The sequence below is a fragment of the Hemiscyllium ocellatum genome, chromosome 5, assembly GCF_020745735.1.
Source record: "Hemiscyllium ocellatum isolate sHemOce1 chromosome 5, sHemOce1.pat.X.cur, whole genome shotgun sequence".
Lineage (NCBI taxonomy): Eukaryota > Metazoa > Chordata > Chondrichthyes > Orectolobiformes > Hemiscylliidae > Hemiscyllium > Hemiscyllium ocellatum.
This window is the reverse complement of record NC_083405.1, coordinates 102,521,275-102,539,088: the sequence shown is the minus strand read 5'-3', so window position 1 is coordinate 102,539,088 and position 17,814 is coordinate 102,521,275. Positions and strand designations below refer to the sequence as shown.

The 17,814-nt window shown below is 37.9% G+C and overlaps 1 protein-coding gene across 9 annotated transcripts in view; it reads right to left on the bottom strand.

Moving 5' to 3' along the window:
* The window catches only part of svila (supervillin a), a 354,707-nt gene that overhangs the window by 155,175 nt on the left and 181,718 nt on the right, over positions 1 to 17,814 (bottom strand). For 7 of the 9 annotated variants that reach the window (XM_060825046.1, XM_060825048.1, XM_060825050.1 and 4 more), the window contains 2 exons: positions 16,201 to 16,879; positions 8,464 to 8,547 (listed from right to left, as the gene is read on the bottom strand). In XM_060825046.1, coding sequence (XP_060681029.1) covers positions 8,464 to 8,547; positions 16,201 to 16,879 — 763 coding nt within the window. The remainder of the gene's footprint in view (positions 1 to 8,463; positions 8,548 to 16,200; positions 16,880 to 17,814) is intronic. The other 2 variants (XM_060825049.1, XM_060825054.1) reach the window with 1 other exon arrangement.

The following is a 17,814-nucleotide window of genomic DNA, read 5'->3' as shown; positions in this document are numbered from 1 at the left end:
AAAAACAGCTTGTAACATTTTTCAGTTCTGCTAATATTGCTCTAGAAGAGATTTTCCATATTGTGGAGAAGTTAGATTCCCTACTGACTGTATAGTCTTCACTCCTGGAATGTGGCTCACGCTACATAAATATGCAGTCAACCAAATCTGTATTTTATTGGATAGTGTCAATCAATCTACAAGGTCTCACCCAGCCCTAAACTATACAGAGGCTTTGATTTTGACGTTTTTTGGTCTCCTTATCTGAGGAAGGATGTTCTTGCTATGGAGGGAGTGTAACAAAGGTTTACCAGATGGCAAGCCTGACATATGAAGTGAGACTGGACTTTGCTCACTGGAGTTTAGAAGAATTAATGCAAGAATGCAGAATTCTATGAAATTCTAACAGGACTAGGCAGTGTAGATGCAGAAAAGATGTTCCCAATGATCAGATAGTCCAGAACGAGGGGACCAGGGATATGGGATAGGACATTTAACACTGAGATGAGAAGAAATTCCATCAACCAGAGAGAGTGGGGAGTCAGTAGAATTCTCTGCCACAGAAAGCAGTTGAGGCCAAAATATTGAATGTTTTCAAGAAGTTGGTAGAAATAATCTTTAGGGCAAAAGATATCAAAAGGTATAGGGAGAAAGCAGAAACAGGGTACTGAATTGGGTGATCAGTCTAGAGCATTCTGAATGGCAGAGCCAGCTAAAAGAGCTGAATTGCCCACTCCTGCCCTATTTGTCATATTTTATTATCGGGCCTTGGGGATTTATCAACTTTCAGTCCCATTACTTTCTCTAGTGCTTTTTGTTTACCAATAATAGTCTCCTTCAATTCCTCCTTCCCAACAGACCTTTGCTTCTCCATCACTTCTAAAAATATTACCAGTCTTCTGTAAAGATAGGAGAAAAGTAAATGTTTACTTGCTCTGTCATTTCCTTATACTCCATGATCATTTCTCCTTTTTCAGAGTGCAGGAGTGCTACATTTGTTTTGACTAGTCCTTTTCTTTGACATACTTATAGAAACTCTTACGGTCCTTACAGTTTTTTTGCACATACTTTACTCTTGCCCTCTTAATCAACCTATGGGTTTTCATTTGTTGAATCCTTAACTGCTCCAAGTCCTTAGGCTTGCTGCCTTTTCTAGCACCTTTATATAACTCTTCTTTGAATGACTACAATCCTTAAGTTCTTTTATGTGCTATGTTTGTGACACTTTTCTCGTTGTGTACTTTCACCTTAAAGAAATATTTTGGAGACTATGCTGCCAAAGATGGCTCTCTGATTACTGGAGACAGTCATCTCAGCCATAGGAAATCACTGCAGGAGTTCCTCAAGGTTGTGTCTTGGGCCCAACCAGCTTCAGCTGTTTCATTAATGGCCTTGACTCCATTGTAAGGTCAGAAGTGGGATGTTCATTGATGATTGCACAATGTTCAGCACCGTTCATGACGCTTCAGATACTGAAGCAGTCCATGTCCAAACGCAGGAAGATCTAGACAATATCCAGGCTTGGGCTGATAAATGCCAAGTAACACTTCTGCCAAACAATGACAGCTAAAAGAAAACAGGTTGCCCCTTTGTGTTCAACATTAACATCACTGAATGTCCCACGATCAACATCCTGTAGGGAGCTACCATTGACCAGAAACTGCACTGGACCAGACATTCAAATACTTTGGTTACAACAGCAAGTCAGAGGTTTAGAATTCTAAGAAAATAACCCACATCCTGTCTCCCCAATATCTGTTCACCACTTATAATATACAAGTTAGGAGTGTGAGGGAATAACATCCTCTTGCCCAGATGACTGAAGCCCCAACAACACTCACGTAGTTTGATGCCATTCAGGACAAAGTGGCTTGTTTGACTGGTGCTCCTCTATCTCCTTCACCATTCACTCCCCTCAGCACTGAATTATAGTGGCTACAGTGTGTACCATCTACTGCACTGCAGTAAATCAGAGACTTTTTCAAAAGCCCCTTCCAAATCCACAGCCTCTATCTTCAGCAGGAGGGAGATCAAAATCCAGGGACTTCCTTCTAAACAGCACTGTTGGTAGCCTTACACACCAGGGACAGTAGCAGTTCAACACTATCATCCATAGGGTGGCTAGGAAGAGTCAATAAACGCTGGTTTATCCAGTGACACCTATTTCCCATAAACTTCGCATGTTAGTTCAACAGCACTCACTATTAACACCTACCATTGACACTAGTTTTCATCTCTACTTTTCCTCCATCATGGGCACTCTCTTTGGCTATTGTTCTGTGCACCATTTGTTCACTTGTTTCTCCACCCTCTTTGTTAACAGCATAAAGACCATCAGTTTCCAGCCCCTTTCAGTGTTGAAGACGACACATTGGACTCAAAATGTTAACTTTTCGCTCCACAAATTTTTTTTAGATTAGACTTACAGTGTGGAAACAGGCCCTTCGGCCCAACAAGTCCACACCGACCCGCCGAAGCGCAATCCACCCATACCCCTACATTTACGCCTTACCTAACACTACGGGCAATTTAGCATGGCCAATTCACCTGACCCGCACATCTGTGGATTGTGGGAGGAAACCGGAGCACCCGGAGGAAACCCACGCAGACACGGGGAGAACGTGCAAACTCCGCACAGTCAGTCGCCTGAGTCGGGAATTGAACCCAGGTCCCTGGCGCTGTGAGGCAGCAGTGCTAACCACTGTGCCACCGTGCCGCCCACTAATATTCCAGATCTGTTGAGTTTGCCCAGCACTTTGTTTTTATTGCTCATCATTTGTTAGCCTTTCGTTCACTATCCCATTTCCTGGTTGAAGCTGCCGTAAGTGAATCTAAGCAACAACAATTTGAGAGAAATACCAATGTTTCAAAACTGGCCTTGGTAACCTATCTGTAAGAGATTTTAGGAAATCTGCAGATGTTGATGGTAAGAGTCCACGTCTCCCTTTATTAAGCAGCAAGCTCAGGTGATAAATGTTGCTGAGGTTGCCATAGCATGAACGCTCATTAAATACTGCAGTATTTTACTTTTGGGATGAGAGAAACTATCAATTCAGATTTTTCTCTCTTTAATGTTTCAGAAAAGTCATTTTTTTCTGAACCCTTCTCGTATTGTACTTAATTTCACACAGGAATTCAAATCAAATCCTTGAACAGTCTGCTGACTGCACTGTAAAATAGATTATTCGCCACATTTACTACAGCTGTAAGGGCTCATTGATTTGATGGTTAAAAATGGAAGATAATCACTCAGCCTTAGCTTAGACAACCTCAACAATGTGGTGATTTTCAGAGGCAATATGAAACATGTTTAGAAGACACCACCTTTTTGTTTGAAGATGATTGGACAAAGTTACTCCCTACTTGCCCTTATCAAAACCAGAGACTAAGTAAGTGCTCCAGATGTCAATTAAATAAGCAAGATCTTTATCACAACCTAGGACTACTGCTGACAATATTAAAAAATGGAATAACTGAGGTAACACACAAAAGGCTTGGGTGTGCACCAGTATACAGCAAAGAGGTTAACAAAATATTCTCCAAGTCTAGTTTCTTGATTAGATAATTGAGTGAATTAATTTGTTGACATTGTTGAATGCATAGAATTTACTGTGTGTTGATATGCAAAGAATTCCTCAGTGGGTTGTCTGGTTTTCACCTTTCAGTGAAAAAGTGCTAGATAAATACTTAAGAAAAAGCTTCAGCTGTCTGTACAAACACATTTATTCTAAATTTCATGCATGTCTCCTTTACATATGGGCTAACTGGTTCAATATATCATAATGATGGAACACATTCGTCTTAATTGTGTCAGTAATGGAAGCAGTCACTTTAAAAAAGTCCTTTTCAAGGCAGGTGGAGGCAGAAATTGTTTGAGTTTCTGGTCCAGACTGTGTGTGTGGCCAAGAGCAAGAAAGATCTTTGTTGGACCAGGGCAAACACTGCTGGTTTTCCTGACACATACGGGATTTTTGATGACAGAAAGAAACAGTAGCCTAGGCATTCTATGGCTAAATGACAACTTCTGCAACCCTTAATTGGGATTTCAAATTAACATTGGAAGGAAATTTTTTAAATCCCCCACTCCTGCATTTGATTCTCAGAGAAGTTAAGATGGTAAGGTGGTATGTGGTGCAAGCCTAAACATGTTTACCTCAAATGACTGCTCGCAAGATCGTGCCATTTATCTATCCACTTCTTAACACTTTTCAATTATTCACGCCCTCAAATATCTATCCAATTCTCCTTTGATTTTTATTTAACCTGGTCTGCTCTGGTGTGAAATACTTAAAAATGTCTTTGCTGCACATTCTAAAATTTGAAACAGGTGTAGTCTCAAGCACATTATCACAGTTGAAATTTAATACTCCCTTACATTTGTGAACACATACAGGCAGGACATGTAATAAAAATATTGCTAATAAAGCAGTGCTGTTAAAATTCAACAGATCATTTGCACCCCTGGCTGCAGACATAAAGCACCTTATATCTCATCAATATCAAGGCTGTCCTTTTTTCCCACAGCCTAACTATAACTGTACACAGTGCTCTAGATACCTTGATGAAACCTATCACTTTCCAACATGCTTGTTGCAGATCCAGAGAATAGAATTAGCTTTTTGACTGCTGACACATATAGAGCTGTATTGAGCCGCTGCTTTACACAAACTATCCATAATTACCCTTAAAATCCTCTAGTGCAATGTCTCATGGACCACTTGATTTATATTCATGGTTTATTATGCCTGCTCCAGTCTCATTAATCTCTATTTTTCCACACTAAGTGCCAAGTGCAATTCATCAGTTACCATTCTAACCTAGTCAGATCCCTGTGCACTTAACTTACTTGATGTTATCCCCTGAAACTACAATCACCCAGCTAGAAAAAAGCAGAATTGCATGCAAATAAATGCTTTTCCTGCTTTTCAATGAGATAGAGAGGGACTTCCAATCAGATTTGCTGACAGCTCTGTAGTTTCAACAGTGCTAGAAAAGATTTCAGACTACTGTAGAGATTATAAAAATCCTCAAGAAGAGATGATCCCACTGGGTTTTGGCTGGGTTTCCAGCCAGACTGAAAGGAAGAATAGGGTGGATGGTGTTGAAGAGGCCATAGGTAGGCATGGTTTAATAGGCAGACGGCACAATTTTGGCAGCACAGGGAGTCCCCAAAGTACATACCACAGCAGCCCACTGAGTCAATGATGCAGTGCTGCTCAGCTTGATGTCCCCACACTGCCCTGAAATTGTGATGGGGCAGATTGAGGCCCTTATGAAGCAGTTAACTGCTCCTTTATGGGTTAAGGGCAGACACCAACTCCTTACCCAAGCTCTGGCCTTGTAATGTAGGTATGGGTGTGGCAGCGACAGGTTAGCCACCAAGAAATGTGGTCAAAAAATTCAGCCCATGTTTCCTGATTACTTTTATCTTTGCATCCTTCTTTCCTTGTGATAGATTCACCTTTGTACAATTGTGTTGATTTTCCTCATCTGCAGAACTATCCAAAGATGGCTCCAAAACACACTGAGTTGTACTTGCAGTGAGGCTGACATGTACTGAAACGGCCAACCATCAGCCTCTTGTGCTCTGATGATTCTACAATTCTAACAAGTCATTTACTTCTATCCATTTTTCTCTAATGGATATTTTTGATCAAGCTGCTCAGACATGTTATGACATACCACTGGAGCAGGTGAGACCTGAAACCAGAGGTAAGAAAACTACCACAGTACCAAAAGGCTCATGTCAAATTTCCCTTATATGATTACAATGTGCCTGATCTAATCAATCCTCTTCACCCAGGTGGCTCATGACAGATGCCGATAACTATTTTCTTTTTTACTTCATCTCTCCATGACTAAGAGATTGCACCTTATCAATATCTGAACCAGATCCATATAAGTTTAACGTAATTTTCCTTTAAATAAAACACCAGACCTTTCCCAATAAGACTTTTCTGCCTGTGAAGTAATGTGCCCTATTGGAGGGTGATTTACACATATTAATATCCTTTTTCTCTTCAAAATAGCAATGGGGGCTGGGTTACTTTTGTGGAGATGTTTAATACCTAACTTGGTCAGTCTTTCCAGATCCATGACTTTAAACCAGCATGGACCAGAAATCAGATAATTGCAAGGCCTACTGGAGTGTTCATGGAAATTTGTTAATACTGTGGGGGTTCACATCCAAAAAGAGACCATTAACTGGACAAATCTCATAATCATATACATTTCAAATGAATCACATTGGTGTTTAAAACAATGAAGATATGCCCAACTTACTCAACCTCTCAGAATCATGTCCTCATAAAAATCTTTTCATATCTGGAATCAAATATGGTGAACCCTGTCAGACTGCTTCCAATGCCAATATATCTTCCCTTAGGTAAGGGAACCAAAGCTATTTACAGTATCCCAGGTGTGGTTTGATTAGTGCCTCAACGTTTTAGCAAGATCTCCCTATTTTTATGACCCATTCTCTTTGAAATTAGGATCAATGTCAATTTTGATTTTCCATTATCCATTAAGCTTAAAAACTTGTTTTTTTTGTGGTTTATGCATGAGGACCCAAAATGCTTCTTGCTGCAGTTTTCTGCTAAAATTCCTCATTTAAAATGATATTCAGCTGTTGTATTCTTTGTGGAATAAGCTTATATTTTTTGCACATGATATCCGATGTGTCAAGCCTTTGTTCACCCTTTTAAACTGTCTCTATTATTCTGCATCATCACTACTTGCCTTTTAAATATTTTGATGCCACCCTCAAACTTGCTGACACTACATTCACTTTCACCATCCAACTCATTAATATATAAACATTTCAAATAGTTGTGGCTGCAGCATTGATCCCGAAGGCATTCCGTTAGTTACAACTTGTTATCTAATTCTGTCTTTTATTAGTTAGCAAATCCTCTAACCATACTAAATATACTACCCCCAACGTTATGTAACCTTATCTCTTATTAAAGTAGCTTTATGGGAAGTAACTTATCAAACACCTTTTGGAAACCCAAAATATTCAACACTGATCGGTTCCCTTTGATCAGCGTTTATTAACTCAAAGACCTCTAATACAAGACAATGACGGGCAACGTCTCTACAGAGGGTGGTTTGTACATGGAATGAACTTCCCGAGGAAGTGGTGGAAGTTGTACAGTTACAATGTTTAAAAGACGTTTGGATGAGTACATGAATGGGAAAGATTTGGAAGGATATGGGCCAGGAGCAAGCAGGTGGGACTTGTTTAGTTTGGGATTATGTTCAACATAGACTGGTTTGACTGAAGGGTCTCTGTTTCCATGCTGCATGCCTCTATGACATGTCAGGTATAATTTCCCCTTCATGAAGGATTCTTGGAAGATTACAATCAGTGCATCCCCTATTTTGTAAAATCATTGAATACAACCAATCAGGTCCAGGGAATATATCGGCCATTAGCCCCGTTAGTTTTCCTAGTACTTGTTCTCTAATGATAATTAGTGTCTTGCTCAAAAGTTTTTGGGATCAGTTCAGAGGAGACCTGACTGAAATCAGATGCAAATACAACATCTCCAAGAAGGGTGTGTGTTCAGGACAGTGAAAGGAATAAATTACCTCTGGGGGAAGAGAGTTTACTTTGTGAAACATCCATGCTAGGAGAATTTGTTTAGTAAGATGCAGATCATTAAAAGACTGACAAAGTTTAAGAATGCAACTATGTGAATACTGCAGGGTAAAGGTCTCACATGATAGGAACTGAGAGAAAGTAGTCAAGTCAAGTCAATGGATTGGACAGGGATGGAATACACCTCTGGATTTCTGTTTCAACATTAAAACCAAACCTGCAGCCTTGTGTGCTTCGTTGTTAGTGTAAGGCCACCAGGTTAAATTTTTATAAAATGTTCTATCAAGCCAAATTTCATATTGAATCTGACTTATCCGCTAGCCACATCGTCTGGAATCATAACACTAATCAAAAATGATTAGTTAACAGAATCAGATCAATTTCATTATTTGCAAACAAACACTATATTAATAACAAAGCAAGCAACATTTCAGTTCAGATTTGTGTTTCAAAGTTTAAAGACTACATATAAGACTATTGTTTGAGCAGTTTCTCCATTGGCCCTGTGATCAATTCTTACTTACACTAGTATCCAAAGACAACAATGGATTTCACAGTAATAATAACAAGGGAGAGTTCTTTGAATGATTAGTGAGTGACAAGAAATATAACACAATCTTGTGTTATTTGAAGTCCAAGTAAGGATTAGTTAAGCACACTCAAAATCCAACACATTAATAATGGAGATAGATGAAAGCGATCAGTGAGTTTAGTGTGTAAAGTTTCAAGGTTGGCTGTTCTACCAGGAAAGCTATGAGTCAACATAAAACGTTGGCCAGTATAGGGAATAGACAATGATCAAATGAGCAATGTGGAAAACACGTAAATGAGGTAATTAGGAATGATCTGAAAATGACAATAAAAGCCATGTTCCACAGTACCTGGAAGGCCAGTTGATAAGAGAAGGTGTCTCGCCATTGGAATCTCTTTGTAGAAACCATTCATTCTTTACTTTCACTGCATTGCTATATGAAAATATAGCAGAGACAGCTAGAATCAATTTGCTGTAACAATTCCAAAACTAAGGATTCCACACCTTACAGGCATTTTCTTCTTTGGGTACCAAAACTTAGAGATTTCTTATACATTTTTCAACAAGGTTTTAAACATTTTGTTAAAAATTCTGTAAGAATACACCTGACACAGGGTTCTTCTGTTATTTTTATTCATTCATGGGATGTTGGCATCACTGACAGGTCAATATTTATCAGGCAAAAGTGAAGACTGCAGATGCTGGAGATTAGAGTGGTGCCCGATAAAGGCCTCCTGCCCGAAACATCGATTTTCCTGCTCCTCGAATGCTGCCTGACCTGCTTTGCATTTCCAGCACCATTCTAATCCTGAGGCCAACATTTATTGCCCATCCTTACTTGCCCAGAGGGCAGATAAGAGTCAACCACCATCACTGTGGGTCTGGAATCACAGGTAGGCCAGACTGGATAAATATGGCAGTCTGCTTCTCTATAGGACATTAGTGAACCAGATAGGTTTTTTCCCCAACAATCAACAATGGATTCATGGTTATCATTAGACTCTTTATTTCAAGTTTCTTCCTACTGAATTCAAATTCCACCAACTGCCAGGGTGGGATTCGAAACCAGGTCTCCAGAACATTACCTGGATCTCTAGATTAACAGTCCAATAAAATTAATACAGGTACGCAATCCTTTATCTGAAAAGCTCCGAAATCAAAAGATTTTCATGAGGTATTTTTCTGTATAACAACGTTGTTTGGTGTGCAAACAGGTGATCCAACTCCACACCCATTAAACCCACGTCACTCAGATGTAACGTAGCGACGTGGCCCAGCACTGGTAGGTGTCAACTATGTCTCGGTGATCATACTAGTTAAGCGTGGGTCTGCTGTTTGCTAAATTTCTTTTAATTTCACTGTGAAAATATAATTCTTTCTGAAATCCAAAAAAAATTCTGAAATCCGAAAAACAACTGGCCCCAAGGATTTCGGATGAAGGATTGTGTACCTGTACCACTAGGCCATGGCCTCCCCCCAGAGGTAAAAGCCAGTGCAGACACAGTAACTTAACCCTGCCAAAAATCTCTTTTTCTCTCCAAATATTTTACCTCAACTGTTCTGAAGATGGATTGTTGGAACTAAATCATTAATTTTGCTTTCTCTCCACAGATACTGCCAGATGTACTGAATTTTTCTAGCAATTTCTGCCTTTGTTTCTGATTTTCAGCATTTGCATTGCTTTGGCTTTTTGCTCAACTGCCTGGGGTGAGTTGCTGCAGGTATCTGCAGCTCTCTAATGCCTCAGTAAAGTTGTCATTTTTCATGTGCAAGATAGACAGTGAAACAGGTTTATTCATCAATGGCCATCATAAACTGTTTGATTTGCATGTACACACATGCATATAAGCCGTTAAATACTAAATTATCTAAAAGCCTGTGAAAATCCATGAACATCAGCAGCAGTTATTCAAAAAAAAATAGAAATTTCAGATTAAAATTGAAGCCACTTTCATCACAATATGCAATGGGGTTAGAAGAGTGCTTGAATAGATTACTGATTGACATCTTTTAGACTCTCAACAACTTGAGGTTGATGTAATTATTTTGGATGTGGTCTATATGAGTCATATAAATGGTTTTTAAAAAATGAGATAAAGTTACACACTTTGTTAACTGTCTAAATTAAGTTGACGTATATTTTGCACCTGTAGAAACATCCAGCTCCATTATGTTGGCTGCCCCCACAAAGAATGTTATAAAATTGATTTGCATACTTCAATTTCTCACTACAAATATATGGTGAACTACACTTTTGATATTCCAAGTTCTGAGCAACTTTCACATCTTGAGGTCACAATTTGAAGCCAAATGTTTCATCCTTAGAGGAGTCATTCTAGGTTATTTAGGCACACCCTCATCAATGCAACCTTATGTGGACATTATAGTGTCTTGGGTATCCAATTCTGTCCACTTTTGAACCCACATTCTTATGTTAGCATCTGTCAGAGTGGGTAGGTGCCTGGAATATGTTGCCAGCAGAGGTGGTAGATGTTGGCACAATATTGTCATTTAAGACATATCTAGACATATACATGAATGGGCAGGGAGCAGAGGGATACAGATCCTTAGAAAATATGTGATAGGTTTAGGTAGAGGATCTGGATTGGTGCAGGCTTGGAGGGCAGAAGGGCCCATTCCTGTGCTATAATTTTCTTTGTTCTTCCTTTGTTCTCTTGTATGTTCAGTTAATGAATATCTAAGCTCTGTAATTCTCTTCCCGAATTTCTACTCTTCACCTCCCTCTCTGCTATCATACACTCTAAAATCTACCTCTGATAGCTCCTTATTGCGCTAAGGTTAATGTCAAATTTTGTTTGACATACATTCCTATGAAGTGCTTTTGGTGTTTTATAACATTAAACTTTGCTCTGGAATCACAAGTTGTTGCTGTTGTAGTATCCAACTAGCTATCTTAGTCTGCTTCCAAACATCTCCTTCGACTATTCCTAAGAGTAGTCCCTAAGGACTGGCAAGAAAGTCTTCTGCTTGTCCTGTTTGCTGTGGGAAAGGTGCATGCAGGTCAGAATCAGCAGGAGGTGTCACAGGGAGGTACAGGAAGTCCTTATAATGAAACACTACAGCATCTGGGAGAACAAAATCATATGGCAATGCATGCCATCAAAGTTAAATAGCTTGCTGAACCCCAAACAAAATCTTAATAATAGACATTAGTTTTAGAAAGTCAGCACTGATGATGGACATCACTGTATTAAATTTTTGGGGTAAATTACTGCTTGCCATAGTAATAACAAGATGTTAAATTTCCCTGTAATCAGCTAAAAACACACTAAACCTAACTTTATAAATACCCCTTTTTTAACTTGATATGCACAGTCCCAACTGTCAAAACTAATTTATTCATGCATATATTGATTCAAAAATCAATGTTTGTCACATTTATCTACTTTCCTCATTCTCTACCAATCCATTTTCCTGTGATTAACATATAAATCTGCAATAATTTATGTATACATTTTTAAAAAACTTACCGTTTTATCAACTATCATAGCGAAGGTTATTTATTTCTCAATTGAAAACTAAACTTTGCTTTGCACCTGACGGGATTGTATTTTGCCCATGAATAGAAAAAAGTTAAGCTTATTTTTGTTGCATTGTATAGGCATTTCTAGTGGCTATGATACATGAAGTAAGGTAGTTGCTTATGTCTACTACCATGGCTGTTTCTGTTCACAGTCAAAATTCATAAGAGAAAATTATACAAGTCTTGGAACCATAACACATATAACATAACATAATAGTTTGGGATTGACAGTAGTAAAAGATGCAACTTGTATTTTCAAACACCTAGGAATAATTTTATGCAGCAACCTTGATGCTTGCCAAATTATAAACTGGGGAGCAACTCTGGTTGATCAATTGCATGCATCAGGCCCTTTTTCATAGTACGGTCACATTACAACTCAGGGGAAAGTATGCTTAATGGAGCAATGCCTAGACCACCATTAACAAAATCACAAAACTAGGCAGAGACACAGACTATATGTGGGAGGGAGGAACAAGAATGTTTCCTTTTAATGAGGAGGCTTTACTACTCCTTCGAGAAATTAGAACAATGATCCCTCAATTCCATAACATTTCTCCGGGGGTCAAAAACAAATAAAAATTCCAGAATTGCTGGCACCCATGGGAGAAGCTTAATAAAAGCTAAATAAAAGTTTTAGTTAGAAAATGATTTTAATAAAAATATTACAAAGAACAAGATACAGCAGATGCTGGAAATCTGAAGGTAAATTTAAAACATTCTTGAAACACTCAGCAGATCATGCAGTATATTTGGAGAGAAGGTACAAACATTTGGATGAACTGTCAAAGTCCAAACCATTAACTTGACTACTTTCTTTCCATGGAGGGTGTCTGATTTGAGGAGTATTTCTACAATGCTCTGTACATCTGGTTTCCTTATCTGAGGAATGATGTTCTGGCTATGGAGGGAATGCAATGAAGGTTTGTCAGACTGATTGTAGGGTAGCAGGACTGACGCATGAAGACAATCTGGATTGGTTATATTCTCTGGAGTTCAGAATGAAGGGCGAAACTCAAACTTTTAGAAATAATAACATTTTAACAGAACTAGACAGGATAAACAGAGGAAGGATGGTCACAATGATGATGGAGCAGTGAACTAGGAGTTATTACTTAATGATTTGGGTTGCCCACTTAGGACTGAGACTGGGACAAATCCCTTCACTCAGTGATAAACCTGTGAAATTCTTGGCTACAGAAAGTGTTTGAGGCCAAAACGTTGACAATTTTTCTAAAGGACTTAGTTATTGTTTTTAGGGCTAAAGGGATCAAAGAGTTCAGTGAAAAAGCAGGAACAGAATACTGAATTGGATGATCAATCATCATCATATTGATCAACAGAGAAAAATCAAAGGGCCAATTGGCCTACCACAGCTCCTCCCTTCTATGTTCATCCTGAATACACTATTGATCAGCATCTGTCATCTGAACTGGCAACCATACAAGTGTAATATGTCACAATGGGTTATTATGCTGATAAATAAATTATGAAAATCATACAGAAAAAAAAGATTATGGAAATAAACTTGCACAAGGCAGATGACGAAGAAGGATTGACATTTATCCAAAATCTGTGGAAGACTTAAGAATGGATACATAATGAAAATTGTGGTCGAACAAAGGATCAGGCATAATTTACTACACTAATCTCATGAGCATAATTAATGCTAGATGTCATTAGAGTTTTGCAATTGTAAGTGAATGGGGATTTTTTTTGTTAAGAATCACATTCCATTTTACTTTAGATTAGTATGCAGATTCTGATGATTATACAAATTCCATTCTATTCAAAACATTTTTGGCAATGTTTAGGTTTTACAAATCATTCCCATCTGAAGGGCAAGCATATTTACCTGCAATAGATGTAGCAGGACATTTAAATAACAAACACTGAGATATGATATAACTCAATATAAACATTACTGGAATAAGAATAAACAAATTACTCATTAGTAGTGGCAGATGTAACATTCTGCTTTCAATTATTCCCATTGAATTTCTTTAGAGTGAGTTCTCATGAGTTTTCAGCTCTTCTGGAAACCTGCATGAGTAAAGTAGCTTTAACAAACCACCTTTTCTATGCTTTGTCTGCTTACTGAGCAAATATACCTCTGTGGCAGGAGTTCAACAAAGTCAGAGATGGAAGAAGATATCTACATTTCATCAGCTTTCAGAACTCATTATAAAAATGAAGAAAATGTTGAGATAAGTTTGTAGAACATGGAATGTTTTGTCATATGAAGGAGCACCAGCAGAGAACAGAGCACCTATTGAGAAATTCTGGAAAAACGAAGACAGATGAAAATCACTCTGGAGGGAACACTGCAATTTTGAACATTTCTAACTTTTGCTAGTAAAATCAGAGCCCATTTATGATGAATCATATGGTCTCAGCTGGTACTGTTTTATGATCCCTACTGGCACAGTGGATCCAGTTTGTGAGATATTAGAGTACAGAAAGTACCAGAGGGAGTTAAAAGACTAAAGAAAACTCAAGGCTGGCACATTTCTTTGATGCCACTTAAGTTTAAAATTCAAATCTAAGCGTTCATACAAATTACATTTTAGTTGCATCTAAATCCAACAAAATTCGGGTAAATTATTATTAAAGATGCTTTGAGTTAAAGTTAATGAAGTTTCAAGTGTTCCCATAAACTTGTGTATCACAACTTATCAAAACAATTTAAACTTTCACAAGAATCCCTGAACAGGAGCTGTATCTTATGGATCAAGGGAAAAAAAACTGTTCTACATTCAATGGCTTTGTTCTGAAGCATTGCCAACAACTACATGTTACTGTAAAACTAAATGGGGATTGACTTAAAACAAGTATTGTTTTGAATGTGGCAAGATATTGAGAAACCCACGAATGTAGTTGGAATACACGTTAAACTGCGATGTGCAATGCAGCTTTCTCCACTGTGGTTTTAAACCTTTAAGGGGCTGTAAGTTTAGTCTGTTCTTAGAAATAAAGCATCTGTCAAAATTTATCTGATTGACTGCCAAGTTCATCCACACTTCAAAGCAATTGTGAAGCATGTGAAGTGTTTTTGGATGTTTGAGATAGCTGTTTTACAAATGCAAATTCGTCTTCATTTTAGCATACGATATTACGAGCTGCAACATTTGAGGATTATGTCAGGAGGAGGTAACCAAACATATAGTCAAAAGATGCTGAATTTATAAAAACATTTGAAACATTGGAGCAAGGTAAAGACATATAGGATGATTGTCACAAAAAGGACATAATGATTGTAAACTTGGTGAAGACTAGGAGGATGAGTTGCCAGTGAAAGTCAAAGTGGAAAGAGAGAAGAAAGCAACTAGTTAAGAGATAATGCACCATTTGGAATTTGAACTTAGCAATAACAATGGTAAGGGAATTAAATACACAGAAAGAAAGAAACAAAAAGTTAGAAGAATGAGAAATAGAGGGATCTGTATTAAAATAATTATTAAGCATTACATCTGGTACAGCAGGCAATATAAATACGTTCCTCAATGTGATTAAATATTTAATTTAATTAAATATTTAATTTAATTAAATATTTAATGCAAATATGTACTTTTACCTTAAAGAAAACAAAGAGAAAAACTTAGAGCTTTGATAATATATATGAACATGAGGATATTGGACAATTTATACATTAACCTATTGCCTTAATATTTTGCTTATAGTGTAATTGAGTCAGAGGACAATTAACTGAGTTAAGTTAGATAATGAACACATATGGAAAAGTTACTATGGTCATTCTCCATTCTCACCAAGTTGCTGCCAGGTTCAACTCCCAGACATGTGCACACATGGACAATTGCCAGAATCAGGCTTTCTCTTATTCTATTAACAATGGGCAGACTTGAATCAAAACAGCATTGCACCAGCAACACAGTCAAGGAACACAAAAAACAAAGTTTGAAATGCACGAACCAACTATGTTGAATGGAGTTTTAACAAAAGGACAGCCAACTTCAAAAAATCCTTAGTGTTGATGAATGACATTAAATTTGATCCTGTTCTTCCAAGCAGAAGATAAATAAAAATATAATGCTTTCAAAAACAGATCTTCTGTTTTAAAATGGGTGATTTTAGTGATCAAGGATAAATTAACACAACATTGAGCAACTCTTAAATTAGGTAAGAAACCCAGAACATATATTTGAAAATAATGGAATGCAACCATTTATTAAAATTTTACCAAAATATAGAAATTGAAAACTTCATGACTCTGCGTTGTTGTTGGGAAAGTAATGTAATCATTTGATATTTAGAAGAAGTACTCTAGAACACTTGAAATACATTACTGGAAGTTTACTTTTCAGTTTGATAACTGTGGACTTAACTAGATCGATTAATAACTAGACATGTCAGAAAGAAATCACCCATCAGGAAGTCAGCAAAATATCAAAGCTTCATAGTTAAAGTAAAGAAATATGCACAAAGCAATGGTGAAGATAAATTTGACAGGCTGTGGTCAAGCTAATTCAAAGATCTGCAAACAAGATAATCTGAGAGAAGTAAGTTTTGTGAATGCATTCTTACCCTTCTTTATTCTGCAAATTTTGAGACTGCTCACTAAATGAATTAAATGACTCTGAGAACAGCTTTGGTGATGCAAGTGAAACCCTCTGTGAAGGCGATGGGGAGCCTGGCACATCACTCACAGTGGAATCCTTGAGGTTCGCAGAAGTTTCACAAACACATGTCTGGTCCAGAATTCTTCCTTTGGCACTTGTTTCAAGCACATTTTTGTGATTTTCTTTGTTCAATAAAGTTTCTCTTTCTGTGAAATCATTTCCTTCCGGTGAGAAACATTCTTTATGTGAACCAGGTGACAGAGTCTGTGGTTCACTCAATGTTGTATCCCTGGAACCGTGCAATTTAATTGATTCACTGCTGTGATCTTTTTCTGCTTGTGATGGCACTTTTTCAGTTAGATCAACCTCTTTTCTTCCTCTGGAGTACTTGGCTGCAACACGTCCATCCAGTTCAGAGTCCAAGGCAATCCCATATTTCTCAGCCAGCTGTCTCCTCCGTTCGGCCTTGTATTTTGCTATTCTTTCTGCTTTTGCATCTAAAGCATCGGTATCCATACCAATGCCATAAGGAGATTCAGTATCCATCTGCTTAACCTCTCCTCGGCACCTTGGTCTCGACTGTCTTTCTGAAGGAGAATCTTCAACCAGGTGATGCTCCAAGCCCTCCTTATTTGATCTCCTAACTGGAAAAAAAAGTACATTTATTTATTAAAATTTCCCTTATCTACTTTGACTTCCAAAAGCCATGAGCCGTTTCAGCCAGTGAAGAGCAACTTAGTTTGGGTTTCTACCAACTGTAGTCTACAAATGGCCTCCTGCAGCCGCTTCACAAGTCACTGGCATTATGCGGAGCCAGGGCCTGATGTGGACTGGAAGCTAAGAGCTAGCGCGATCTGCTGGACTGAACCCTTTTCCATAACGCTGGACATTTTACTTCTGTATTGTCTAAAATCTTGTAACAAACGAAGCTGTGCCTTGGCACTTCTGTATCCAGGTCATGTAATTGGCAACTTATAAACTTTTCACTATACACATTGAGTATATGTGACAATAACAGCTATTCTAAATAAGTTTCAGGAAAAATCTCCCTCCAATTCCTCCACTGTGGAGATATATTTGAACTTCATTTCTTACTGTCCCAAAGTTAATCACTTCACATGGAACGGTGGACACCTGCCAAAACACTGTTACTCCTATTATCAACTCGCAAAAGTCCAACACATTAATTCTACAAAAAGGGTGGCAGCACTAAACAGAGTAAACATTAGTGTATATTAATGGTTACTTTGATCAAATCCTTAAAATGGAAATAGTTAAGTTACATTTGTCCCATCAAATTTATGGTAGCAGCAACAATTTACATTGTGCTATGAACATTTAAACACTTTCCTGTGTTCTTTTAATGTTGTTTCTTATCAAATTATTTACCAATTATAACATCTTAAGCATATTTTATCTTGCTTTAATGAAACTGCAAATTGAAATGGCCAGGTACAATGTTGTAGGCACCACAGAGACATAGCTGCAAGGGGATCAGAGCTGTGATCTAAACATCCAAGGATACATGTCCTATCGAGAGGACAGAGGGGGCCAGGGGTACTTGTTGATAAGAAAAGAA